General features: G+C 57.0%; 1 protein-coding gene across 1 annotated transcript; it reads right to left on the reverse strand.

The window, feature by feature from the left end:
• Positions 1 to 187: 187 nt before the first annotated feature.
• JPH2 (junctophilin 2) lies at positions 188 to 27,473 on the reverse strand. The gene is made up of 6 exons (XM_035548472.1): positions 27,095 to 27,473; positions 19,192 to 19,975; positions 7,012 to 7,130; positions 2,664 to 3,451; positions 1,285 to 1,382; positions 188 to 296 (listed from the first exon to the last, which is right to left on the reverse strand). The coding sequence occupies exons 1-5, from the start codon at positions 27,471 to 27,473 to the stop codon at positions 1,302 to 1,304; spliced, it is 2,151 nt and encodes a 716-aa protein (XP_035404365.1). The 3' UTR covers positions 188 to 296; positions 1,285 to 1,301.
• Between the last annotated feature and the right edge of the window lie 90 nt (positions 27,474 to 27,563).

A 27,563-nucleotide genomic window follows, 5' to 3' on the forward strand; every position in this document is an offset into this window, starting at 1 on the left:
CTCATCCCTGGCCTGACAGGACAGTTGATGGCTTTGGTGAGAACAATTTAAGGCAATTGCTATTTTACACAAAGAAGAGAAGGAGGCTGAATTGCAGAAATCCTGTTTTTTTCTTGGTAGATTGCAGAGGCCAGCCACAGCCTGGGAGCAGGGAGACTGAACTGATCTTCAGGCACTTTTGTTTAAGGTTCATGTTTGCAGTGCAACCTTGGGATCTCAAGTCCTCCTCTTAGGTGTTTCTGGGTGACTGAGATTTAATCCCCGCCAAGGTCTCTGGTCTCCAAGAGCAGCAACGCCTGTCCCAGACACAAATGAATGGCAGAGTCAAGGAGCAGCAAAACACACAACTGACACACAACCACTGCTGTCTGCACAGCTTTCATCTCTGCAGGTTGAGAGAGGAATAACACAGCAAAGAAAGCAGTGCCCAGCAGAGCAATTTCATCCCCGAGGAAGGCAGCCCGATACCCTCACTGGAGCTTGGGAGAAGCATCTCACATTATGTTCATGTGAGGCCCAAGGGTCATGTTCAGCCCTGATGTGTTTTTTTTTTTTTCCCCAATATTTGAATGCAAGGTGACAGAAATCTTGAGCCCAAGGTGACGCATTCTTGTGTCTAGGAACTGTTCAGGCACAAGAAACCTCACAAGATTTTGTTGCAACCAAATCCGAATGCAAGCCCTCATCCTAATTCAGGTGGAAGACCTGAGCTCCAGTTTAACATTAGTCAGACACACACCTCAGCTCACACTGATCTTTAGAAACTCAACTATGTAACAGTGGCGGAACCAGCACTGGTGCAAATAGAGCTGCAAATTTCACAGTGTCACATTCTCTTTGTGCGTTCCTGCCTGTTGTACTGAGTGCCAAGAAATATTGCAAGACACAAGTTACCTGGCCATGGAAGAGTAAATTGAAAGTGTTTCTTGCAGCATATTTGCAGAAAACAGATTCCAAATTTAACATCACACATTCTTGCGCTGGAGTTCATGTCCTTCCAACTGGGAAGGTAAAACTGTGGGATTGTATCCAAGCAAAACAGTTCAATTTTTTACCTTTGAGAAATCAGGAACCATCCACTGAAATTACTCCACAAGCCACTCAAACAAGTGATAACTGAGAATCTCAATGCAAGTTATCTATTAAATAAATCCCCCCTTTTTTTTTTTTTTACCAGCAGCGCACCCATCAATGAATGACTTGTGTTGGTAGTAAAGCTAGTCAACTGTAAAATGTCCACAGTGAGGTCACAAATTGAGGATAAAATCTCATTGCTCTTCTTACCTTGTCCAAAGGGCACCTCATGTCAAAAAATGGACAAATAGGATGGCCAGACCAATGTTCAGTAAGATGACCATGCAGATCACGATTGTGTTAGGTCCCTGAAAGAAAAACCCAAAACAGAGTATTATATACCACAGTTTCATGGTGAGGAGACAGACAGAGCTGCCTGGATTCTCCTATTCAAAAATACCAGTAACACCAACTCCCAGTGCACACGTATTTAGCCTGAATTTCAAACGAGTTGAATCTATCAATCCCTATTCCTATTTCTCCCCTGCAAACTCCTTCACTGCTAGCTTGTGCTGAGGCTAAATCAAATTAGAGACTCTGGCCACATGCACGTACACTGCCATTTCAACCTGTTCCTCCCAACTCCTTTCTTCACCCATACATCACCCCAAACATCATCTGTGTTTGTAAAGTTGCCACTTTTAAGATGAACAATTCCATCTGTATGAGATTCTTCTAATCTCAGACCAAAATATTTCCAAGCAGTGCTCCTCTAAAGTCACATCGGGATTGTTCACATCAAAAGGACTGTGGGAACAAGTAGGCTAATAAAACGTAGTTTTACAGCTGTATTCACTCACAGCAAAATGAATTTGAGGGACTATTTTTTACACCTGGGAAATCAAACGGTGATTCAATACCATGGATCAGCTCATAAGGTGCCCCTACTGCAAGAGTAAAAGTAATGGGAAAAAAAATACTCAGCTTTTTCTTCCTGTCCTACATGCTCCCCCACACTTTCCAGATCCATGCAATGGGGAGAGAAAAGGAAAAAAATGTAATTAAAAATATCATAAAATGTCTGTTTTCCTCAAATTTTGGAATTCCAGATTTACCTCACTGCACCCTCATGGTTGGGGACACAGGAAGGACAGGAGGAAATGTCCTTCTGCAGCCTCCCAGATCCCAAGGGACTCTCCAGACTGAGCAGTGTGGGAAAAGTTTCCTGAGGTATTTGTAAGGTCCCTGAGGCCCGGGGCAGCTGGGCTGGAGGCTGGGCGGCCCCAGGGCTGACCCCGAACTCTCTGGGCTGCATGAGGCCAGGGGCTGGAGACCAGCCTCTTCCTGCACCTTCCCAAACAAAATGCTGGTCCCAAAACACATTTAAAGCCCATACTGAGCAAAACCCCGGATGGTGGAAAGGTGGTGGGAGAGCTAAAAATGGAGAATTTCCTCCAGAAGGCTCCGGAGGCCCAAAAAGAGCCCTGGGGAGGAGCACTGCAGCCCTGAGACCAGTCTCTGAGCCCTTTGGGCTTCCTGGGGAGAGGATCAGCAGGGGGAAAAAATTCAATTCCTGTGATAGAAAAGGCAACAGAGCTGCTGCTGTCCCCGGAGTGTCCTGCCTTGCCCCAAAACGTGCCACACATCACCTCGTCGCACTCCTCTGCATCCTGTGCCGCTGCCACCGGGGCCAGGCTCCGCTTGGCCCCTGCCTTGTGCTCCGTCCTCCCCGGTGCCCGGGCCTCAGTCTTTCTGTCAGCGGCGGGCTCGTTCCTGCCCGCCACCCTGCGCTCGGGGCTGGGGCGCTGCTTTGCCTCTTTGGGCCGCGGCTGGGCCTCCTTTGGCCGCGGCTGCTCTGCCTTGGCCTCCACTCGCGGCGCCGGCTTCTCCTCCGGCTCCCGTGGAGGGACCGGGGTGCCCCCGTGCCGCTGGGGCTCCCCCCGGGTCTCCGGGGAGGGTGGCCCATGCTCGGGGAACGGCTCTTCCTCATAGTCTGTGGTGGGGGAGACCGAGGAGGTCCTGACGGCGTAGCTGTGGTAGCCCTTGAAGTGCTCGACGTCGGGCTCGCGTGCCATGCGCTGCAGCGGCCCGATCTCCATCTGCTCCGCCGGCCTCCCCGCGCCCCGCGAGGCCGGCCTGGCCTCACCATCGGCGGCCCCGCCGCCCGCCTCGCCCCAGCTGCCTGGCCGCAGGCCTCCGTCCTGCCGGGCGGCCGCCTTGGCCCGCTTGGCCTCCGGCGGGGTGGCGGCGGGGCTGGGGGCCGGGCTGTGGCGGCGGCGGGGGGCCGCGTCCTCCTCGTGCAGCTGGGGGCTCTCAGGGGGTGTGGGGGGCGGTGGGGCGCCCTCGGGCCGCGGTGGTGCCGCCTCCTCCATGTTGATGGTGTGCTCTGTGTTCTCTATGATCTCCTGCAGCAGCCTCCGCTTCTGGTACTCGGGGCCTGCAGAGAGAGGGGTTGGTGGGAGAAGGTCCGGGGGGGCTGCGGAGGCTGGGACAGGGCTCAGCGAGGCCCTGGCACCGTGCACCTCTGCCAGGGGCTGTCGGCACCCAGATGGAGAGCAAAATACCCCAGCCCAAACCCAGAGATCTCAGCACCCCGTTGTCACCTTCCTCCCCAGAAACAACTCTGTCTGCCTCAAGCTGTGTTTTTATAGCTGCAAACTCATCCTGTGCTTTTCTCCTTCGGGGCCAGGACAAGCTTCCAAGTGAGGGGAGTGAGGCTGCATTTTCCACTGCCTGCCTGAGCCTGTTTCCAGAAGGGATTTCCTATGGTGGTGGATGCCCGCCCTGCACTGTCCTGCAGGGAGGAACAGGCCTGCAGCTCCAGCTGAGTCAAGAAACAGTGAAAGTCTGCAGCCCAGCTTTTTGTGGTTTGGAGCCACGCAGAAGGATTATCCTGGGCCTTAAGGGGATCAAGCTCCCATCCAAGCTTTGGTTTGTTTGTGTTTTTTTTTCCCATCTGGGAAATTTCAGTATGGCTAATAGTGTGGACACTTAAAAAGTTATACACGGAGGTGCTCTGCTTCCTCAGGAAAGGCAGCTACCCCCAGACGATCTATCTTTTATCCCTCTCTTTGGGAAAAACACGTTTTTCATGCATGGAGCAGGGCTGGCAGTGAGAGCCAGTCCTCCTCTAGGCACTGACCCAGGCACCAGCAAAATCACCCGGTACCATCGCACAAGGTGACTCAGGGCTTCGGGTTTCATTCTGGCCTCATCTCCCATGCTGACTTGTCAGCTCTTAGCAACGTTGCCGTCACTTCAATTATTCGCGTATCATTAAATCTTTACTTCTTGTTAACCCCGGGCCATGTCTGCAAAACAAATCGCTGCTCAGCTAGGGTCTGAGGAAATCAGCCAGAGCGTGACACCGAGGCCAGCCCATCACACTGGGCTGCTGGCAGAGCAAAATCCACCAGGGGCTGACCGGGAAAGTCTTTCTGAACAACAACCGTGCACAGTGCCCTGCACAGTGGGACCTGTGCAGGGATGGGGGTCACTGTGCATCCCCACAATGCCCAGAGCAAATGAGAATAACATGAGCATGCTCCTTATGGGCAACGTGGGGTCACAAAGCAGCACGTCCAAAAGCAAAGTACCTGCTTTTGAAAATGGTGTTGGCCCCATTCTGCTGAATCCAAGTAATGCTGAGGAGTGCAGATGTACAGGGCTTCGTGCATGCTCCTGAAGAGCACAACAGACCCTGGAGCTGCACTGTCCCCAGCTGCCTCACAGTTCCTCCTTGTGTCTCCGCCACCCCAAGGACTAATGCAGACTTGAGCCTGGTCTGGAAATTGGAGATTGGTGCTTCATTCCCTCTAATAAATCAGTGGTGTGATTTGCATGCTGCTAACTCCTGCCCACTCAGGGCAATGACTCCGCTCCGAGGGGGCGGTGGGGAGAGAGGGCACTGATTTTAGCTGCTCTGCCCTGCCTGCATGCTCCTGTCAATAAGCAGGCGACCCATTCAGGGCCGTTTATTTCTGGCCGCAAACGGATTATTTGGAAGCCTTTTCAACAGTTGTTCAGACTCCTCAAAATAGGCTGCCTGCAGCCCTGGGCTCCTTGCTATCTCCTGGTGCTTTCTCCTCCTCCTGAATAATTCACACCAAAAGCCCCGGCTGCCTGGAGGGCACTGCACAGCCCAGTCCTCCTCCCCTCCCCAGCCTCTGCTTCTGCCTCACCTCCTTCACCTCCCAGCACATTTCAGCAAGGACGTTGGCTTTCACCCCTCCCCTCTAAGCTGTTAGGCTGACATCCGAAATGAAACCCAGGGCTAAATACTTCGTAAAGACGTGAGGCTTGCTGAGCAGGACTGTCCTGTCCCAAACACAGGAATAGCAGGGAGAAATGCAGCTGCCAAACACTGCTAGACTCTCCTGGCTGTGAGGTCAGATGTCACAAGTCCTAGCAAAATCCAAGGGTGGATTTCTGCCTTTTTGTTCCTGGATGGTGCTGCCTTGCAAGAAGAGACATATTCCCTTGTTGTGCTCTGATTACTAAGTGAAGTTAAAGATTAAAAAGAATCATAGAAGAAGAATGTGCACCAGCCTCATGCACGGCCACTGAAAGAGGCCAGGACCAAGTAAAGCCACACACAAGGGCAGTGAGAGGATTCAGGCAAGCGAGGAGCCAGGAGCAGAGGACAGGCTGCTTCAGGCATTTTGCAGAGCCAGTTTCATTTGTCTCATTCAATTGCCACGGGTGGAAAAAGTAATCTAGCCAGATGTCAAAAACCTCCCAACAGGAATTCCAGTTTCCTTTGCCTCCGGGCTATAAATACCCCAATGTGCAAAGGGTGAATGCGGATCTGTGACTGGCAGCTGAGGGGCTTATGCCAGGATCAAGTGACGTTTAGCTATTGTTAAGTGAAGTGTCACACGCTGGCTCGTGCCTGTGCCCAGGCGCTGCGGTGGTTCCCAGCTCCAAGCCGGCTCTGAGAGCCCCGCGTTGCGGTGGGGAGGAAGGGGCAGCCCTGCAGAGCTGTGTATCCCCAGCTAGTATTTGCAGGGCGAGGTGGGCATACAGAGAATTTTGGCAAATCTATCAATGTGATTGCTTCCCCAGCCAAACGCCGGGTGTGCGCTGTTCCCTGTTCCTGGGCTGGGGTGTAGTACTGCAACCTGGAGGCACTGCAGGCAAAGCAGCAGTGGGCAGCACGGTTTGCTGAGGGGGAGTCACAGCATTTGGCTCCTGTCCCCAGTTTTGCCACTGTGATGGCCATGGGACACTTGTTCCAGGTAACAAAACCAGATAATAAGAAAGATAAAATAAAAACATAGGCGTTTGGATCCCTGTTTTCTGCTCTGTTATTACCTTCCCTCTCCAGAAAGGAAAGCTTTCCAGGAAGAACACAGCTCTGTCTAGCTTGGTCTAGGGAAAGGTAATGGCATTCATAGTGCTGCTTCATTACACTTCTATCCACTAGTCCCCAGTGCTTGGTCGCAAAGAAGGAACCTCCTGAGTGTTTTCTCAGCCAAATAATTAGCAGTGATGCTATCAAATAAATAGGAAATAAGGGCAGTAGTACTTTGCATTATCAACTTTCTTACAGGATATTACAGCCGCTAATTAGCCGAGGCTGATCGTACCCTGGTGCAGTGTGGGGTCCCACAGGATACTGGCTATGAGTCAATGTGCAAAGCCGTTCCAAGAAAAAGCCACAGTGGCTCGAGGGACGCATCTGCAGGAGCTCTGCAGGCAGACCCGAGCTCGCTGCCTGCCCTGCCAGGTGCTGGGAGGGCTTCAGCGTGGGGAGAAACACACCGGGAAGCTGAGGGGCTGCGGGTTTTTCCTCCAGGTTATGGTAACATCTCACAGCAGGTAAAACAGCAGGGCAAAGAGCAAATCACCCACATGAAGGGACTGGCTGAACTTGTGCGAAAGAGGATTTAGGATAGACAGGAGGGCAGCATGCTGAGTTATAAAGCGGCTGAAACGTTTGAACAGATTCCCCAAAGAAACTGCAAAATCCCTCTTGGAAGACGCCTCTGGTCTTACCTGGCTGGTAGAAGTCTGGGGAGAGCTCCCTGGCCATCATCCTGGCTATACCCGACTCGTTGTTAGCTGCCTGAGCTGCCTGCTCAGACCCTTCAGCCTTGGCCTTGGCGTGAGCTGTCCTGCGGAGGGAAGAGGAGATGACAGTGAGCATTGTCTGAGCCGATGTCGGCCTGCCTCGAGCAGCAGACTCCGGCCAGCAGCAGAATCAAATCCGCCCCTGCACTCAAGGAGAAAAGACCAGAGAAGGCCAGGCTGGATGGGGCTTTGGGCAACCTGGTCTAGAGGTGTCTGGGTTGGAATTAGGTGATCTTCAAGGTCCCTTCCAACCCAAACCGTTCTATGATTCTATGACTTTCAACAAGAAAGGGGCACAAATGTTTAAGGCTAAGGTGTGACAGTTGCACTTAGCCGTGCAAACAAACGGGGCAGGTATACTTGCAAACGGGAGCGTGTTTACATGTTGCAGCGAGGCAGCAGGTGTTGCCAACAGGACTGCCACCGTGCTGCACTGCACAGAAATCCCGGCTCAGAGGAATGCCTAAAGCACCTTTGCAGGGGTCTTTGGGGCGCGCAGGAGCAACAAAGCAATGGCTGAGCACCGCTGCACTGCCACCAGCCCTGAGCGAGCTACTGCACCTCACCAGCAGCACCATGCTGGACATGTTTTACACCAAATCTCTCTTTCTCAGCTCTCCAGCAACCAAATCCAGCTTGTCCAAGGGGCTCCTTTGCTCGCAGCCGCCCAGGAGCTGCTCTCACTGGGGCACAAGCACCAGGAAAGGCAGAGTCATTGCGTTCCTTGCAGCCTGGCTCCCCGAGTCCTCTCTGCTCCTTCCCGGCACGTCTCCTCCTTGCTCCCTAAAGCTATCCGAGCTATTTCGCTGGCCGGCTGTCGTATTCCTCACATGCCTCGTACTCAGGGCCCTGTGATCTTCACACTAAAAGCAGGGTTAGCTTTGCAGCCCAGCTGCTCGCAGTCTGGGAGGGAGCTGACTTCAAACAGCAAGACAGCACCTTAAAAATAAGGGAGGGCAAAGCACCGTGTGCTCAGCTGCTCTGCTCCACCCGTGGCTTAAGGAGACTTTGCTTTCCCCGTGCTCTCAGTAACGCTTCCCAAGGCTCCCTGGGTCTCCCTTGCTGCATGTAACAGAGCACACGCCGGCTGCATCAGTGCAAACCTGTGTATTTTGGTGTAGACACACAGTTAGCAGCCCTCAAACACCAACGCGCTCTGAATTTAATAAGGTCATAGGACGTCTGTCAAGCTATTCAATGACACCCAGCGACCATTTTCAGACTCGGATTGGAAGTTCTCATCCCCGCAGTGAAAACGCTGGGGAGGGATTTTTGGACTGCTGGGATGAGTCACGGTGCCCGGATTAGTCCTTTCCCACTAACGGAGATGCAGCACGCAGACGAGACTAGCGTTACTCTGAACACTCGACAGGTGCAATGAAAAGGCGCTGGGAATGCCCTTCTGAGAAGCTCAGAAAGGCAGAAGGTACACACTCACATACGTGCATACAGGCACACGCCATTTCGGGTGGCTGTGGGGAAAGAATTAAACACAGGGCATGAATCCCAACTGACAGAGGCACCAGTGTGACTTGACGGGGAGCTGAAAACACCGCTCAGGGGCCTGAGATAGAGCAGAGGGCACAGAGCTGCTGCGCCTGGGACCGCGTCTCTCTGGGATGCCATCCCTGTGCCACAGACGTGGCTCACCCCCGGGCTGCACTCAGGCGTTATCTCCCGCTTTCTCCGCGGGCTGAGCTGCCTGGGATTGCTGTCATTCTTGGTCTTTTAATCCAGAATTATTACAGCTCCTGAAACATCCAGAGGCTACGTGATGAGGCAGAAAACAGCAATTTTAAGCTGCGGCTCGCAAGCAGGAGGTCTGAAGCAGCACTGAACAGAGACAGCACCTCCTTTTTTGGTAGCATATAATCAGCATGATTAATTCCACCGTGGTCTGGCAGGGGCTGTGGGGATGGTTCTGTGCTTTCCGTGCCCGGGGATCAGAGGGGGCTCGGCACGCCCCACGCCGAGCACAAGCCTGCACGACGCCAGCCCCGGGAACAGGCTCGCCAAGTAGGGAGCCCAGCTCGTCACCCCGGCAGGACCTGCCCCGGCCCTTGCCTTTGTCCCGTTGCTCTGGGAGGACGGGGTTCACCATACAGGGATAAAATCCTCCTTTTCAGCCGCCTGCTGAGCAGGCAGGGGCTTTCCTGGCCACTTGTCAGCCCCCGCAGGGAATGGAGCAGTGCCTGGCAAGCAGAAGGAATCCTTCCTAGAGGTGGCTTCTCCAAAAGTAGGCTGGAAGCAGGCTGGATGTGAGGTCTGCTCCCTCCGCTGGTAGGGACGGAGCTGGACCCATGCTGATGTGGTACCAGAGGGCTGCAGACGGCTCCTGGCATGCCCAGAGACTTGGGGCAATGCACAGGACCAGCCTGCGGGTGCTGGAGGCGACAGTGCAGCTCCTGACTGTGCTCACCTCCTGCTGGAGCTTTTTCCGTTCCGTCAGAGAAGCTGCGGGATGCTGTCGGGCTGCTGCCCGGGCCTTGAGCACTGCAGCTCCCGCAGGCAAAGGGGCGACGAGGCCAGGGAAGACTCCAGGTTGCAGGAGCTGCTGTGATGATGCTGCGGGTGCTCGGGGGCTGAGCCACTCTGCGAGTCAGCACGGTGCCAAGCCTGGCAGGCTCTGCAATGAGCCCTCCTGCACGCCCCGCAGCAGAGCCAGGAGCCGCTGCCAGCCCTGGGGTGCAGGAGCAGGTACCCGACTTTGGCATCCCTGGGGACGCAAGCTTCACGGCGGCTTCGCCTCGTGCTGCGCTCTCCGAGACGTACCTGACCTCTGCTCTCATCCCCTGCTTGCAAAGTTGGACAGGAGCGCTTGATTTGGGGGACTGGGGTCAACACAGCTGCAGCTTCAGGTCTGGCACCTCCAGCACACCGCACATCGGCGTCCCAGGAGAGGCAGTGGTGCAAGAGGGCCCAGAGCCTGCCCCGACAGGGATGCTGACACCCTGTGCTCGGTCCTGCTGCCACCGAGATCATTTAGTACAGCAGCAGCTGGGTGGTGAACGCCTGGGACACGGAGACATCGCTCAGAGATTTGAGTTTGTCTACCCAGGCACACATCCCCGGGGCACGAAGGCAGAGCACTCAGAGCCATCCAAAAAACCCCGCTGAGGGTTTAGCAATGTCGTGACAAAGCACAGCCTGAAGGAAAGGGCCCAGCCATAACAATAACATCTAGCTCTCACAGAGTACTTCTGAATTTATTATTCATCCACGTGGCTGGCAGTGCAGGGGAGCTCAATGCAGAGCGAAGCTTGGTCCCAGCGGCAAAGCAGCAGACAAACAACAGGCGCCCAGGAAGAGCCCAGGGCATACAACCAGCGGCACAAAAACCTCTCCCGGCCCACGGCCCAGGGTCTGCAGCAGTAAAAGAAAACTGAGACAGGTCTAAGGGTGATCTTTGAACATTGCACATGATACAAATACAAGGAAAAATTTCTTCCAAGGTTAAGATCTGCTCAAAAAAAAAAAAAAACACAAAAAAAACCAACAAACCAAAACCCCAAAAAAAGAGTCAGCTTCTGCAAAAAGCAAATTGCTGGATTTTTATTATATGCATATGAAGCTGACACTTTCCAGGTAGCACTTTTTTACTGCCCTGCTGTGCTGCCATTTCGTAGCCCTAAAGCCCTTCTGCAGAAAACAGCCCATGCAAACACCAGCAGAGGAGAAAGCCTGGTGATGGAGGGCATCGGTGTGAAACCGCACCAGAGAATTTTATAGCCTCCAGCAGCAGGATTCAGAGGCCCCTTCCCAAAGCAATGCTGGAAAATGAACTGCGAACACTAAACGTACCCAACGGGGGGCAAGGACCACAAGGAGGGACCTTCAGAAACCAAAGCCGGTGCTCCCCATCCGAGGCGAGGCAGCACGGAGCGGGGGACGAGCGCTCCCCGGTGCCACCCGGAGCCATCTCAGGGCTCGCTGCGACTGCTGCGGGGTCTCTGCCTGCCTGCACAAGGCTGCTGCACGCCGCGGCCGAGCGGCTGGGAGCAGGAGGGTTAAACGTGGCTGCTGCTTCGCCTGCTCCCCTGGCGCGGCTCTAATGCTCTAATCGTTTCTGTGTTAGCGTGTGGACAGAGCACCGCTGCCGTCCTTCCTGGCCCCGTCCCAGGCGCGCTGCCCAACTCATTCCTCTGCCTGCTACCGAAATCCCCCGCGGATACACGAGCCGCAGCTGGGCGCAGCGCTAACAGGTGAGACCCGAAGCCCAGCCGGCAAGCCCATCGCTTCGGGCAGTTTATGGGGTTTTGCACATCCACAATGGATTAGCCTGCAAACGAGATTGCAATCAGCGGAGAATGCTGCAAATACCAGACGGGGCTGGGGCACCTACAGGTGCGGCGGCGACCTTGCGGCTAGCAACAGGGGAAGAGCTGAGCCCTCTGCCCCAGCTACTGCACATCTGTGTGTCGACAGAGAGACAAACCCACCCGGCACCATCCTTCCCTATCTGGGGTCTCCCTCTTCCCATTGATCCAGCAAACCCTTAGAGGAAGGACCAGCTGAACACCTTCTACTTGTCATTCTCAACATCATAAGCTGCCAAAACAACAAACAAACCCAACCCAAAAACATTACCAAACATAATTCACCAGTTTTAGGAAGGGAGGTTTTTGCTAAAGCCCACTCTCCTGGACGCTGGCGTTTCTCTCCCCAGCCAAACCCTGCTTCGGCATCCAGTGGGGATCACTCAGAGAAATCCCTGAGCACCACTGCCCAGGCAGGGGGGGCAGGCAGCACCGCGGGGGCATGCGAGGGGTGGGCGGCGGGTCGGGGTGCTCAGCCCGGGTCCCATTTGTGATGGTAAATGCCAGGCTCTCAGCGCTGCTGTGGGGAGCACAGGGAACACGGGCAAATTCAGCACGCTTCCACGGTCACACTGGTGGCATTTTGTCCTTCTGGAGGAACTTCAGATACCGGTTTGTCTTGGCAGGGATGCTCGCAGCACTCAGGAGGGATACGGGGAAAGCCACAGAAATGCTTTTGCTGATGGCAATGTGGTCCCTTCTGTGCTCACCAGGTGAGGGGGTCAGGACACGCAGACCCAAGCAGGACAGATGCTTTCTCTGCTTTCCACACCACCTTTGCATGTGTGCCACCTCTATATTTGCATCATCCTTTTCTTCACGCGTAGCCCCAGCCTGTCCCCTTTGTGCCTCTCTCCACCTCCACGCACACGCAGACACCAGCAAACCTCTGCTACCCTCATCTGCCTGTAACCACCCCACGGGACTGAAAACCCCTTTTTGGTTCATCTCTTGTGCCCCCTTCCCTGCTGGCAGTTACCTGACTGCATGTCCTGCCCCGAGAGCCAGGTGTATATTCCCCTGCCCTATTGCTCTTCTGGCTCCATCACTCGTGCGCACAAAACCACTCGGTTTAGACTCCGACATCCCCAGGGCTGAGTCCGTGCCCGTTTATTTTATGGACTCTACGCCTGCGGGGTGCGATCTACTTTGTGCATAAAGCAACACAAGCTGCCTCCTACAAGAAACACCCCCACACCACTTCCAAGGAAATCCCAGAAGAGAAACCATCCTGGCCTCGCAGAACAACCCTGCCGCCCTTCTCCTTCCTGGCAGCCAGCTCCTGAGATGGCCCGGGACTGTCACTTGCCATACAGCAGTGGTGGCACTGGGTACCTAGGTGGATAAACGGCACCTCTCCTCCTTCCTTAGGGCACAAAGAGCACCGACAGCCCCCTGGGGCAGAAGAGCATCCTTTTCTGCTCTATGCTTCAGGGGTGCCTGGCAGAGCTCGCTGCGACCCAACGAGCTCAGCGAGCGTGAGCCTTTCTGATTACTTGGTGGATTTTTAAAATACCAAAATGTTATCCTCGGCCCTAAATAGCTCAAAGCCACTTGCATCTTTCACCAAGGGATGCTTCCCCTCAGAACAGCTAAAGTGACATTAATCTCACAGCAGACAGACCTGCAGCTGTCTGCAAGACGACGACAGCCTACAGAGCCCGGCCCTGCAGCGAGAGCATCCGCAGGGGCATTTCTGGGGAAAAACGGGAGATTTGCAGCTGCCGGCTGGACACCTGGGGTGTTTTTAGGTCTGTCCTTCTCCATCCTGCCCAGGCAGAGCCGGGTGTGGATCCGGCTGAGCCAGAGGAGTGGGCTGACCCAAGGGAACAGCAGGGCTCACTTGCTTCGAGGGAGCCCAGAGCTCTGCCAAAGAGGTGGCATTCGCAGTCTGAGCGGGTTTTACCTGGCTGCCAGCCCTGGATCGGGTCAGAAAGTGGGTATTCTCTCGACGAGGCTGCTGTTTTTTTCAGTGAGAAGTTTTAACAACTTGTAGTTTGAATGTTTTTCCACGCTTCAGCAACCCAAACCAAGAAAGCGAGGAAATACAGGCTGTGTTCTGCCATTCTTCTTCCCCGGTCAAAAAAAGAAAAGCAGGATTATTTTTTTTTGTAAGGAAATGAAAGCAGGCAGATTTCTTATAATATTGTCTTTGGTTAGAAGCCCAATTATTTGTCAAATCTAATCTAGGGCAGAAGCATTTTTCTACGAGCACATGGGTCTCTCAAGCTGATGTCCGCAGGTTGGAGCCCAGAAGAAACACGGGACCAAGCCGCGAGCTGGGATGGATCCTGCACGGCTGCTGAGGCCACGAGGGGACGGGACGCCGGGTGGCAGCAGGTTCTGCACGAGCAAAACTACAAAAACTTGTACTCAGAAGACCAAAGGGCTCTGGCTCAGCACCAGCATAAGCTGAAAAAAAGCACCAGGAGGAGGGAGGGTTTCTGTATCTCTGGATTTATATTTAAATTGGACAGTTTACTTCAATATTTTTTATTTTTCGAGATAAGCCCGTTTCACATTCCACAGAAATGACGATAACCCTTGAGCAAAGCCTGATTGAAAGCGATGATTTAAAGCCTGGCACCCTGCTGGCTGATTTCAAGCGTTTGGAGGGGACTCGAGTCCATCCCGCTCCGCGCAGCAGCGCATCAAGTGGGCATGAAGCTGCCGCTTTCCAGTCATTTTGCAGATTAAAGCCTCGCTTCATTTCTCCCTTTCTGTGCTTGTAAGTCGCTGAGATAAGGATTTCCCACAAGGGCAGGCTGAGCAGCCCATTAATCCCAATTAAGCCCATTTCCCTGCCTGGCCGGCTTCCCGGTCCGTACCCATCCCCAGCTCTGCTCTTGCTTGGGGTCCCAGCGAGCCCCGGCGGTGCTGGCCCCCACCCCAAATCCCCCTGGAAACCCTGCAGAAAGCACTCTGCCACCAGAAAGCACTCTGCCACCAGCAGATGCTTTCTCCTCGGACCTACTGGAAGCGCGCGCTCCCTCTTACCCTACTAGGGCATGACCGAGCCTCGGGAAATTCATGCGAGGCGAGTGGAAAGCAGATAAAGCCGCGCGCACCCCGCTCTGAAGCCGATGCATCTCAGCACAATAAGAAGGCCTGGCCAAAAATGTGTCAGTGCTCCAGCTGCAGCCAGCTGGGGCTGGAGAGGAGGCCTCTGTGGGGAAGGGATGAAGCGAAGGTGAAGGCATCACACGGCTGCTCGCTCCCCGGCACCCGACGCCCCGCACGCAGCTCTTCTGCCATGGGGACAGTGCGTTGGTGCCACCGCTCGCGGCAGCCAACACGAAAAGCAGCAAAAACGAAAAGCAGCAAAAGCGAGCCCCAGATACCCTGCTGCCTCCCCGTCACAGGAGCTGGGGGTCCCCCAGCTCCACCATGGAAAGGACAGAGAGTCCCCAGAGTCCTGGTTTGGGGTGTGGGGAGAGCCCAGGGCAGTGCTCGGTACGGTCAAACCGCTTGCTTGGGAACCGGGAGCATCTCCGACAGCATCGCCTCCAGCGGGCACAGAGGACAGAGGAGTTAATTACTACAACTGCTTGCGTTAACTGAAAATGAACTAAACAAGCCACCCTCTACATAAACACAGCGAGCGCGAGGAGGAGCACCAGCAGCGTCCCCTCGCTGCCGCCCCGGCTCCCAGCACCTTTCCTTTAACGCCTGCCGAGATGCCAGGCTGAGCACCAACGCTCAGCAGGGAAGGCTCAGCCGCTCTCCTGCTCGCCGGCCTCAACCCTAGAGGCCTGGGAAGGCCCCGGACTCCCGGTGTGCCCAACGCCTGGGTCCGAGCCCGCCGGCCTCGGGGGGTGCCGAGCTGGGCAGCCGCGGTGGCACGGCCAAAGCCCTGCCCTGGGCGCACACCGCGCACCCCACGGGGCTGCACCGCCGGCACAGAGGACGTGAAGGCTGGCGGCCTCCCTGGAGGCACAGGCCTCGAGGCAGCACAGGAGGCAGGGCGAGGCAGGGCGACGTCGTGCCCGGTAAAGCACCTGATGGGTGCGAGCGTGCGGCCGAGCTGCAGCGGCGGGGGCTGCCGGCGGCCGCGGCTCCCAGCTGTCGCGCAGGGCAGCGCCGATAAGCCCCTGCTCTGCGTTCCCTTATTTAGTCAGGGCGCTGCGCCGACTGCAGCGATTCCCGCGCGTCATTTGCACCCTCCTGCCGCGTCCCCCCGGGAGCCGCCCGGCCGGGCTGGAAGCGCTGGGAGCACAGGGCGGCTTCGGGGAGCGATTCGGGAGCCGTGCCCTGAAACCCGGCCGTCGAGGCTTCCACGTCCAAGCGGCAGGGTCGCAGGACCTCTGTGCATTTAAAAAAATACCCACGATGTATTCCTTTCCGGTTGTATTCTCCAGTCATAACACGTTCGGCTTTAGGGCCAGCATATAAACAGGCGAAGCACAGCAGCAGTCTTTGTCCCTCACACCTTCCCTTCCCGTTGGTCCTATGACACGCAGCAGATATATTTTAGGCGCTGTTAGCAGGACGTACGCCCGTCAAACTTGCTAGAGCCTGGCCAGATCCGTGCCTTACAGGAAGCAAAGCAAGTGCCTGCACTGGGTTTGGTCCAAGGCAGTGGGAAGCACAGCTCCATGCCCAGGGGGATCTCGGCAGGCACTGCTACATGGGGACAGAAGCGGGATTTACACTGATTTTGTCCCCCAAAAGCCCCAGCAAGAAGTAAAGCCTCTCCCGTGAGCTAGGCAGCTCCTCAGAGTACAGCTTCGGAAATCAAACTCCAAAGCACAGCCAGCCCCGCTATTCTACCCCACTCCCAATCTCCCACTCCCTGTTTTTGGAGGCTTTGCCCCACCTGCTCCGTTATTTTTCGGAACAAGCAAGATTTCCAAGCGGGCGGCTCGGGAGGGGCCCGGACAGGGCAGGACAGCAGCAGGCTGGGGATAACCAGGCAGAGAACCCGAACCGAGCAGGCAGCGGGGCCACGGGTGCCAACCAGCCCCGTCCCTGCTGCTCTCAGGTGTTCCCAGCACAGCTCGGTGCCCGGCTCCGCTCAGGATCCTGCCCGCGCATCCCCAGCGCGGCCGCGTGCCTGAGATTCCTACGGCGCCACCGGTGGAGGCGGCCCCAGAGCTCGGGCTTGTTTTCCTCCAGATTTCTGTCTTGAAGAGCCTTTTATGGTGCAAAAGAGGGAATTCTGCTCTTCTACTGGCACTGCGCTCCCCAGCAGCGGAAGGCTGAAGAGCACCTTAGCTGAGCCCTGCAAGGGGCCCCCCCACGTGCCAGCAGCAAACAGAAATCAAACATCGGTGCACAACAGCAGGGGCGCCCGGAGGCAGCCGGGCACGGCACAGCCCGGCTGCTTGGCCCTGGGAATTATTCCGTAGTGATCATCTCACACGGACACGTGTCATGGCCTCCCCAAAAGGGGATTTGTACGGTCTCAAAGGTGTAAGATAAAGAGCACCCTGCAGGGAGCAATACAAAGTCCAGAAAACTTCACCTCGTAGCTGCGAGCTAGGGAGATGCTAGTGATAGTACCGCCCTTGTATAAACTGCAATCATTCATTTTCACAATCTGTAGGCAATTGGGCTGTGGGTGTAGAAACTGAGGCAAGGTTCAAGGCCAAAGGGAAAGCTGGTGCTGGAGCTGGGATTTCACCTCCGGACCCTTTCTGGGCAAAATGAGGTCTGTTTGCTCTTGATCCCAAAGCTGGGCTGAACAGGGAAGGAAGGAGGAGCTCTGCACAGAGCAGCACAACCCCGGCATCGAGGCAGATGGAAAGGGTGAGGTGCAGCTTACAGCAGGGAGGAGCCGAGTCCCTGCTCCGCAGTGGGTCGGGGGACGTGCTCCTCGTGGGACGTGCTCCTCGTGGGACGTGCCATGGGGACCCCGGGGCTGCCAGGGGAGCGCTGCGCCCTCTGCCCCGCGCAGCAGCCGTGCCGACACGAGCTCTGCGAGGGGAGGGCGTCCCGGAGCGCGCTGCAACCTCCGATTTCCTCCAGCTCCAAGGTTCCCTTAATAGGAAATTATCTCCCAGCCGCGCCGGGAGGGATGCGGTCCCCAGCAAGGGCAGCGGCGCGTTCCAGCCCCTGATGGAAAACACGGCCGAGCCGCTTTTGATCCAACGTGTAAATAGTGTATAATAAAAAGAGGCTTACGTAAACTGACCGACTTCTCGGGGAGCGGCTTTTGCAGCTCCAGCCTCCTTATTCATGGGTGCGAGCGCTGCGGCCGCGCGCTGCTCCGGGGCACACCGGGGCCGGCGTCGGCTGAGCCGAGCCTCCCAGCCAGGAGCAGCCCGGGCTGGGGTTTGTGTCCCTGCGTGCCTCCTCCTGACATCGGGCTGGCTTCTCCCTGCTGGTTGCTGAGGCAGTGAAGCTTTGCTAAAAACCAGTCGTGCTCCCTGCAAAAGTTTGGAGGCAGGAAAGCAGAGGCTGGGCATGTCTGGGTTGTGCGGGAGGGCAGAGGTTTGGGAATAAAGTGCCTTCCCCAGGGCAGCTATTCCCCATGTCTGCATGACAATGAAGCAACTTGGGTGATTAAACCCTAAACAAGACAGTTTGCGTCTTGTTTAAGAACAAAATTTAAGAAACATTTAAGAATAAAAAAAATTAAGAACAAAAACAGTTCCGGAGCCACAGCCACCTCCCAGCAGCCCGAGGACAGCGCTGATGCCACAATGTGGCCCCAAAATCACGGCAGCAGGGGGGCACCGTCTTGGTCCTGCTAAGCCCAACCAGCCGAGTCCCACGGGGTCCCCATCACACGGGCAGCGACAGCCCCAGCCGCAGGGCGACGCGGTGCCACCCCTCGGATGCACGCAGAGATGGGGGGGATGCAAGCAGGAGGGGATTTTCTCCTGCCAGCCCCAGAGCTGCCCTCTCATCTCCTCCCGGGAGGGATGCTGGAGCCATCAGCACTTTCCTCGCCAGCCAGTTCCTAACACAACTAATTCAGAGCAGAGCCCACCAGGCGGTGCTGGGGACACAGAGATGCCCGGCCGTGCCCACATCTCCACCGACGCAAGGGCTACGGGGGACCAGGAGGCGGCCACGTGCTGCCGCACGCCCTGCGCACGCTCCTCCCGCCCATGGGATCTGCCCCCGGTTCATGGAGCCCCGGCACAGCGCTGCCTTCACAGAGCCCGACCCGATAAAAGGCAGCGACAGCGCAGCGGCAGCCTGGGAACTCCCCCCCCCCCGTCGTACCGGGGGCTCCGGGGCAGAGCCACGCGCTGCTGCAGGCAGTGTTTGTTTGGGACGCATCCTGCTCGTGTGCCTGCTGGAGCTACCAGCGCCAACATCCCGCCGCTCTCCATCCTGCCCCCTTCACGCCACCACAGCCGCTCCGGCAGCTTGGCAAGCACCGGGTGCTCACCAGCTCCTGCTCCACAGCAGCTGCCCCGCACAAGGGACGTTGGGGGGGGCGGGACGGGGCTGCGGGAGGGGGCCGGGGGCTGCAGCAGGCCACGGGGCGAGAGCGAGGCAAAGAGAGCGGCTGCAGCTCAGTGACACCGTGCGTGCGTTCGCCACGAGGACTCTCCAGGGGCCGAAAGCCTGAGGCTGGCTAAAAAAGGAGATGGAGACAGCAGAAAGCTGGAAGCTTTTCCCCACTCCGTGGCAGGTCCCAAATGTCCCCTGGCTGCCACAAGGGCCCTTGGCCTTGCTCCATCAGCAAAAAGAATGAAACAGAAATTGCAGGGAGCCGCGTTCGACCCCACTGCTGGGACACGGCCAGGGGGCACCCAGTCGGGTCCAGAGGGACCCGTGGGACGGGGACCACCACCACCCCGAGGACCTCCGCGCCGGAGCCCCGCGCACCCACCTGGACGCCGCGATCTCCGACTTCTGCCGGGCGATGGCCGCCGCCCTCTGAGCCCCCTCCACGCTCCTGTCCACCTTCTGCCGGATCTTGGCGCTCTTGAGGGGGATGACGCGCTTCTTCATGCCCTTGACGAGGACGTTGTGGCGGTACTTGCCCTCCTCCTTCTTGCCGTCGGGCAGCGTGGTGCAGCCGTAGCCGTGCCGCAGGTTGTCCAGCCACTCGCCCTCGTACTTGAGCCCGCTGGAGCGCTCGCTGACGCCGAAGCCCGAGCGCTTGTCGTTCTTCCACTCGCCCATGTAGGTCTCCGTGGTGGTGGCGTCGATGTCGGACTCGAAGGGGGGGTACTCCTCGCCTTCGGCACCCTCGCCCAGGCTGACGGTGGAGGTGGCGTCGCTGGCGGCCGAGCTGATCCCGCTCTCGCTCTTGAGGAAGCTGACGCGGCTCTTCTGGCTGGCCAGCGACGACTTGGACTCGGACTTCTTCAGCTTCCCCAGCAGGGAGCCCCTGCGGAAGAGCCCCCCCTTCTTCGGCTTGCCGGCCTCGGCGTCTGCGTAGAGGCTGAGGGCGAAGCCCCCGCGGGTGATGGTGGGCGAGACGGGCAGGCTCTCGGGGTGGGCGGCGGGGGAGTCCTGCTGCGGCAGGGTGCCGTTGCTGTGCTCGCTGCGCAGGGAGGACAGGGAGGTGCGCAGCGGGGAGCGCACCACCGACGCCATGCCGTAGGGCACGCTCTGCCGCACGCCGTAGCCGTGCCGCATGCCGTTGGTGAACTGGCCCTGGTAGGTTCCTGCGGGAGAGAAGAGGGAGGCGGTGAAGCGGCGGCGCTCTCCGTCCCGCCTGCGCGGGCCAGCGAAGGGCTGCAGGGCATGCGCACCCTCCCTCGGAGAGAGGACCCCAAAATCCACCCGAAATCCGCTGTGAAAGCCGCTGCCCCGAAGGAGCAAGGACGGAGGGCACAAGCCAGAAAGGTGCTGGTGCAAACCCAAAGCCGCCTGGTGGATGCGGGGCCTGGGTTGCCATCAGGACCGGGGGGCAGGAGGCAGCCCCACGGGGCTGGAGTTTGGGCTGTGCCGAGGGGTGGCAGCAGCCCCACGTGTACACGTGAGAGGTGGCGGCACGGCTCTTGGCTCGGTGACAGTCCCTTCCAGCCCCTTCTGCTGTTTGTCACTCGCAGCCTGCCAGGCCCAGCTCCAGACCCCCGAGACGGGCGCGTGCCCATAGCGCGGGCTGCGGGGTACCTGCAGCAGCATCTGCTTGGCCCTGACACAGCTTGCCCGTGGTCCCAGGACCAAGGCTCACGCCACAAAGCAAGATGTGGGTAAAACAGGGAGGAGAGGAGCAGCTCCCTGAGGCTCCTCCAGCTCCGTCCCCTTCTCCAGACCCAGCTCAGGACTGTGCACACGGTGTGCCATACAACGGGGCGACGCGGGGAGAACAGTGCTCACCATGGCCAGGGCTACACCCCAGTATGGGACCCTGAGAGCCAGCAGGACCTTGAAGGGCTGGGAAAAGCACATTGTTCCTCTGCTAGCCCGGCCCTTGCCACGTCTGCACCTCCGCAGGTGCTAGAACAGCAACTCGGAGACAACAGCTCCGATTTTTCCCACCAGGACGCCAAGAGACTTAAATTAGCAGCATCAAAGCCCCCTCTCCAAGAAGGGCTCCCAGCAGGAGCGGGGCTGCCGGGGGCAGTCTTCGCCTCCGGCACCGAGATGCCAGCGCCGCCACCCTGCCAGGCGGGCTGCGAGAGCCAGCGTGTCCCCAGCGAGCCCCACGGGGTGGCAGGGGACGGGACGGGACAGCGTGGGACGCCTCCCGGCCCGCTGCCCTCCCCGTCTCGCTCTCCTCGCTCCGGAGCTACAGTTGCCTCAGAAACCGGCAAAACCACCCCAAACAAAAGCAGCATTCAGCTCCGCTCCCATCTATCAGCCCGTGCTGCGGCATCTGGAAGGGGCCGTCTCGCTCCAAAGCGGTGCTGGGGGGGGGGCACAAAGCTCCCTGGAAAGGCGCCCCGCTCTTTGCGCTGCTGGGCACGGCTCCCCGCGAGCAGCCAGCCGTGCAGGGGGCATTTTCGTGGACCTAAGTCTGAAAACACCTGGTTTTTGTTAAGCAGCGACAGAAGGCACCGAGGTCTGGGGAGCCAGCCCGTGCTGCCCCGGGGGGGCGACCCTATGGGGTGCAGCAGGGCTGGCTGAGCGGGGACCCAGGCTAGGCTAGCCCAGGAAGGAGGGGGGGACCCGGCTTCCAGACATTCATTTCCACATTCAGACGCTGTTACTGAGACCAGGGATGACCCTAGTCCCCGGAGAGCAAATGCAGCTCCTTCTTTGGCGATGGTGGGAGTGCATATTTTACGCTCTCCCAGGCCACTTCTGCAGCATAATGTCTACTCCCAAGCTTCAGGTTTCGTTGAAATCCTCTCCAGACCCGCCTGCGGGGTGTTAACTTACAGCGCCGGGGCCAGGAAAGGCAAGAAGTGCCCGGGCGGGCAGCAGCTGCTGCCCCCGAGCAGCCACCCCCCGCCAGCGCTCCCTGCCCCGGGCACACGGGATTTCGGCTCCCTGCAGCACCGCAGCTACCCTGGAAACAGAAGGGAGGGTCCGGGGAGCGCAGAGCATCGGCACCAGCCAGCCACGGGAGCTGTTGTCCAAAGCAAGGTGCTTTTGCTTGGTTTCTTGGGGTAGTTTAAGCTCTGTTAGGAAAAATAAGGGAGGCATGAGCTGGGAGCTGGGGTCATCACCTGAGTTCTGCTTCACTCCCCCAGTGCAGGCATCTGGGTGCGCTCCTCACCCCACTGTGCTCCCAAATCTTGCTCTGTGCGGTGGTGACAAGTCTTCCGAGCACGAAAGTACCACGTGCTGCCCCGTTTCCCTCCCCACCCCTTCCCCACAAGGAGCCCAGGAACAGGGTGCCCCATCCCCGCCGGCGCAGGGCTGACACTCGATAGGGGTGACACCGGAGCCCTCCCCGCAGGACAGGCCAACCTTGCACATAGCAAGCTGCATCTGATAGCGCCGTCGAATTAACCACCTGGAAAAGGAATTCTGGAAAAGTCTCATTGGGGCTCGGCCTCTCCTGGAGGCTCAGGTCAGGGCAGCCTCTGTCCTCCAGCAAGTCCCCGACTTTCCCCCAGCAGTGCCACGGGCAGCTCCTGGCCAGGTGCGATGGGAAAAGCCACGGGGCACAGCAGGTCTCTGGGTAGCAGAGAGCTGGGAGCCTGCTTCTCACAGGCACCTGTGTGAACCCCAGGCCACGTGCCCACGCTAAGCATGTCCCACGTGGGACAAGAAACGAGGTCCTGGCAGCTCGTGCTGTGACCAAACCTGCCAACGCCTGGCAGAACCGAGAGCACCGACACACCGCGGTGCCCGGACCTGCAAAACAAAACGTGGGGTGAGCGGGTGCTAGAGCCAGGGCTCGAGGAGCTCGAGCAGAGGGCTCACTGGTGCGGCCATGTCACGTTGTGATGCACGGAGCCCAATGCTTTGTGCCCAGCCACCAGCCTGGAGCAGAGCCAGGAGATGCTGGGAGCAGCTCAATGCTCCGGGACACGCTGTCATCTCCTTGTCCACCCTGCGTGGGTACCAGGGCCAGGATGAGCCCGGGAAGGCAGGTGGCACCACCACGCTCCATCACAGCTACCACTGAGTCAGTTGCAAGCAGCCTTGCCCAGCTCATTTCACATTTTCCTGACTCAGTTTCCCTCGGTGGGAAGAGAGAGCCTATCTTCCCACCTCTGCAGGGCATCCAACAGCACAGCCACGAGGCTGCCGGAGGAGCTGTCACGGTGCCGCGCTCCACTTCCTGCACCAAAAAAAAAAATAATTCCCCCCCTTTTTTTTTTCTTATACCATAAAGCACCCTGAAAGCAGACTGCTTCGAAATCTCAAGCTCTGAGCAGCGCCAGATCCAGCTAACCTACACACACCAGCGCAGTGAGTCTAACAGAGGACCGGGGCTGTACGAACCGCATCGGGGCTGGTGTCAGAGCAGAGCTGCACACGTCTGAGCCAGAATTACACTGGGGCTGTTGAAACAGTCTGGCCACAGCATGACACGGGACAGGGGGACACACAGCCCCCAGCCTCACTGCTCGCACTGGGTGTGGTTCTGTAAAGAAAAGCAGCGAATGCAAAAAAAAAAATAACTGTTTAGGATCAAAATGGAACAGAGCCCTAATTCCCTGCCTGCTCAGCCCTGTCTGATTCATTGGTGTGTGTCACCTCTGCAGGCACCGGGCTGCCAGGGAAAGCCCGTGGGGTAGGGATGTACAATACTCGTACACATCTGAAAGAAAGCAGGACAGGGACAGGACTCACGATAATGCCTTATTGCCTGCCTTTTTTCACGTTGGAATGACAAAACGTGCCGGTTTCTCTGTGATGCCCAGGTCGAAGATTCCCCACCTCTGTCTGTCCCTGAGCAAGCAGGGGGCACCCTGTCTGTCTTCACAGGATGGGAAGGATCAAACCGTGGTGCTGATGGAAACGTTGTCCCTGCAGACTTCACCTCTGAACACTCCTGTGTTCAGCAGCAGGATGTGGCCCTCGGTGCAAGAGCCCGCTGCCAGCAGCATCACAGCTCCCCTGCCCAGCACCTAGGCGCTAGGATAATGAGCGATGAATGTAAATTATACAAACAAACAGGTAAAGAATGCAAACAACTCCAAGAGCTTCACTGCCTTCCGAGCACCTGCTGTTAGCCAGACACTGCGATGACAGACGTGTCAGGAGAACTTGGTGCAGAAGGCCAGGCGCATCAAAGCCACGCACAGCGCCACGTGCGAGATGCCAGCGAAAACCTAGTGCTTCTTTTGGGTGCCAACACCACCAAGGGAAGGCTGTTGCGGTATTACCTAATGGCTTCTCTGGGAAAAGAAAGGGAGAAAGAAACGGAGAGGAAAAATAAACACAGAACACACAGCATTAATTCACAGGTCACGTTCAGCCACGCAGTAGCTTTGTTAGAGAAGCAGCCTGGGCTGGAGGGAGTCTAGGTGCTGGACCTGAAAACAGGGATTCGAGTCCCTGCTCCATCTCTGACGTTACGTGACCTTTGACGAGCTACTTTGTCAGGCTCAGTCACGTGGAGATAATTCGACATTTTTTGCAGGCGCCCACAGACCCGTGCAGGAGAGGTGCCACCACCCCAGGCACACTGGGGCCGGGTGCCCCAGCACCCACCGGCAGTCGGGGCGGCCCTGGGGAGCCCAGCCCCAGGCCACCCCGCTTCGTAGGTCCCGCTGGAGCCCTCTTCTGTGCTTCCTTCCCCTTTCTTGCGGTCTTATGATCTCTGGTCTATTTGTTTCCGCTCGGTTAATGTGCACCGCTGTTTTCTCTTAGCTGCCTAGAGAGTAAACTGCGGCATCAAAAATAAGTTGGGCTTAGGTTGCTTTGGTTGCAAGTGAGGGTTTCCCCCCCCATAGGCATATATAAACAGCGATTTGTAGAGCAAAGCACAGCTTTGAGCCCGGGCCCTATGCTAGCAATAAGATTCTGCAGTAGCAGTGACACTTTTCTCTACAGCAAGATTTGACAGGATCCAGCACTCCGCCAAAAACACGTATCCAAAAAACAAGGACTTCTTACAGAGGTGACAAAACTTAGAGGCAGAAGCCAAGCGATGAGGTTTTTGCTGAGAATTTATGTGGTAAAATGATAAGTTTCTTCACGCCATGCCTTGCACAGCCCAAATCACCATCCACTTTAGCTGTCAGATCCTGCCCCCGTAAAAGGGCTCCAAGCTCCTTCCTGGTGACAGAAGCGGGCGCACACACTACTGAGCTCAGATACCCATGGAAACATTTCAGAGCATTACTCTGCCCGTCCACACCAGGAGCTCTGAGCCTCATGGCCGATTTCAGTCAGCGTTACAGAAGGAAGCTCTTCAAGCTCTCAGCCTCCCACAGCTTTCACAACGGGCCTTTGGTAGAGGAGAGGACAGGGAGCAACCCAGGCAGTGCCTGAGCTCGGTTGTATCAGGAGCTCACCCCTTAACAGGCACCAGAAATCCATACAGGATTTCAAAAGCTTCACCCTAGGTTTGGGCTTTATTTAGCCACCAGCCTCAGCCAGCCACGAGATACAAAGCACAGACAACCCTGCAAGCGTCTTTTAAAGTATAACATTGACATGTATATTTTTATATATATATTTCAAATGTAAGTGCATTTTAAAGGCGCAGAAGGGGCTCCATCTCCCTGACGTCCATGTACAGCCCCGTGACGACCCACGGCTCCTAACGAGCTGGCCGGCGCCGCTTGTGCCTTGGGCCCTGTTCCTGGTGCCGCTGCCTTCCAGGGGTCACCAATCTCACCCCGGCTCTCGGGCCACCCGCAGTGCCCTGAGGTTCACCGGGACAACCCCAAACTCAATTATTAACAGGCCCAATTAGTGGCATGGCCACAACGGGATGGTGCAGGCGGTGGCTGCGTGCAGGTGAGGAGATAATGCAGGAGCAGCAAGATTCGCCTGTCCCCGTGCCGTAGGCTTAATGCTGGCACCATCACCTCGGCCACAGCTCTCCCTGTGCTCCCTCAGCAACGTCCTCCATAGGGCATGATCCCGAAAGGCACCAGCCCTACGCCCTCAGAAAAAGCTGCATTTTAGTAAGCAGTGAGGGACAGGCTTTGAATCTGTGGTACTTTGAGATCTCTGGAATTAAAGTCACACAGCTGCCGAGCTAATGTCTTTCACGTGCTGCTCACAGTTATTTGATCTCTGTGCATTACAAATCACCCAGACACACCTTACTTGTAATCTACACGCCTCACAGCAACTCGTTAGGCTTTTGGAAGAGCACATTGCAAGGACGAAGCGAGCATGCTTTAGGCCTCGGCATCGCGGTGCGGGCAGCGGGGCCTGGCTCATTAACAGCCCCGAGGCCCATGGCAGATGGAGGCCAAGACCTAGGGAGCAGGAGGGATGAGCCACTTCTGGGCTGTGTCTACACCTACAGCCTCAAAGGGCACAAACAAAGTGAGTCAACTTCAAGACTGCATTCCCCAAAAACTTAGCCATCAGCCTAGGCGACTTGTTGAGAAATATATGAAAGCACAACCCTGACGGCTGCTGCCTTGAATTAGTCTGTTTTTCTAATGTCTATAAATCCGATGCTCTCCATTCTGAAGATTTATACCATTACTGTTATTTTTCCTTACAAACCGACTCCTCTGCATGTCCTGGATAAATATAGATGTAATTCTGATACATATTTTGAAGTGTGTTTCTTTCAAATCACCCTCTCTATTTAGCTATCCTAAATATGGAAGCCTGGAACATTACAGCGCTGAGGAGCTACAGAATTACTTGCACAGAGATTCTTGTAATGGTTCTAACCCCAAAATTGTCACTAAGGCAAAAACACAATTAGAATAAGCAGTCACAGAGTACAGCAAATATCTGGCTGCTCGGTGCCATTTGTGCACTACTGAGGGGACTGCGAGCTTCAGAGTAACCAAAGGGGTTTATTTTAGGGAAAGACACGTGGCTACGTATTTTAAACAGCTTTGATAACTCGAGCAAAAACATTTCACCAAAGCAGATGTTCATGCATCCAGTCGGAGGCATGTGAGCAGGATTTAATACCTAGGCAAAGCACGCTACAATGCTGGGGGTGGCTCATATCCAGCGTGAAAACACTGACAAGGTGCTGCCTGACCAGAAAGTGAAGGGCTGGCTGTGGGCATGAAGCAGCGAAGCATTTAGCTCGGGTCCAGCCATGAACTGGAAGAATCGACCACCGGAGAGCCAGGAGCCGCAGCCTGCGCCGTCCAATGCTATTAACCAGCTCCCGTGGGACGGGCAGGAGGGCACCGTGCCCACCCAGCCCTCGCTCGTGGGGCAGGAGGAGGTCACCCCTGCCGCCGACACACGGCCATCGCACCGGTACCCACCGTCGCCCTTACCTCCATCAGCGTACGTCTCGGTGCCGTAGCCGTCCTGCAGGCCATTATTCCAGGTACCTTCATACTTGGCTCCGCTGCTCATGCTCTGCCTCGTGCCGTACCGTCCCTTAAAGCCGTGGGTCCACTCGCCCCTGTAAACCCACCGCCCTTTGGTCTCGATTCCCAAGCCGTGCCTCTTGCCTTGGGACCAGTACCCTTCGTAGGTGTTGCCGCTGGGCCACGTGTAGATGCCCACCACCTCGAAGCCGTAGTTCCAGGAGCCCGAGTACTCGCCCTGACCCTTGGGGCCGGTGCAGATGCCGTGCCCGTGGGCTTTGCCCCCTTCCCAGCCTCCGCAGTAGGCGCCTCCATCATCGAAATCGAACCTGCCTCCGCTCATGGCACCGGCTCCCGGGGGGGGGGGGAGCCCCCCGCCGCCCCCCTCAGCCGGGCAGGGGCAGGAGCCGGGGGCGAGGCTGCCCCATGCTGG

The sequence above is a fragment of the Cygnus atratus genome, chromosome 16, assembly GCF_013377495.2.
Source record: "Cygnus atratus isolate AKBS03 ecotype Queensland, Australia chromosome 16, CAtr_DNAZoo_HiC_assembly, whole genome shotgun sequence".
Taxonomy (NCBI): Eukaryota; Metazoa; Chordata; class Aves; order Anseriformes; family Anatidae; genus Cygnus; species Cygnus atratus.

Bases quoted from the DNA above. Each gene is read 5' to 3' on its own strand.
- JPH2 (XM_035548472.1), bottom strand. From the start codon at position 27,473: ATGAGCGGAGGCAGGTTCGATTTCGATGATGGAGGCGCCTACTGCGGA. The intron at 19,976-27,094 runs GTAAGGGCGACG...TCTCTCCCGCAG, and splicing joins CGAGACGTACGCTGATGGAG to GAACCTACCAGGGCCAGTTC. The intron at 1,383-2,663 runs GTGATGTGTGGC...TTTTTCTTTCAG, and splicing joins ATGCAGAGGAGTGCGACGAG to GGACCTAACACAATCGTGAT.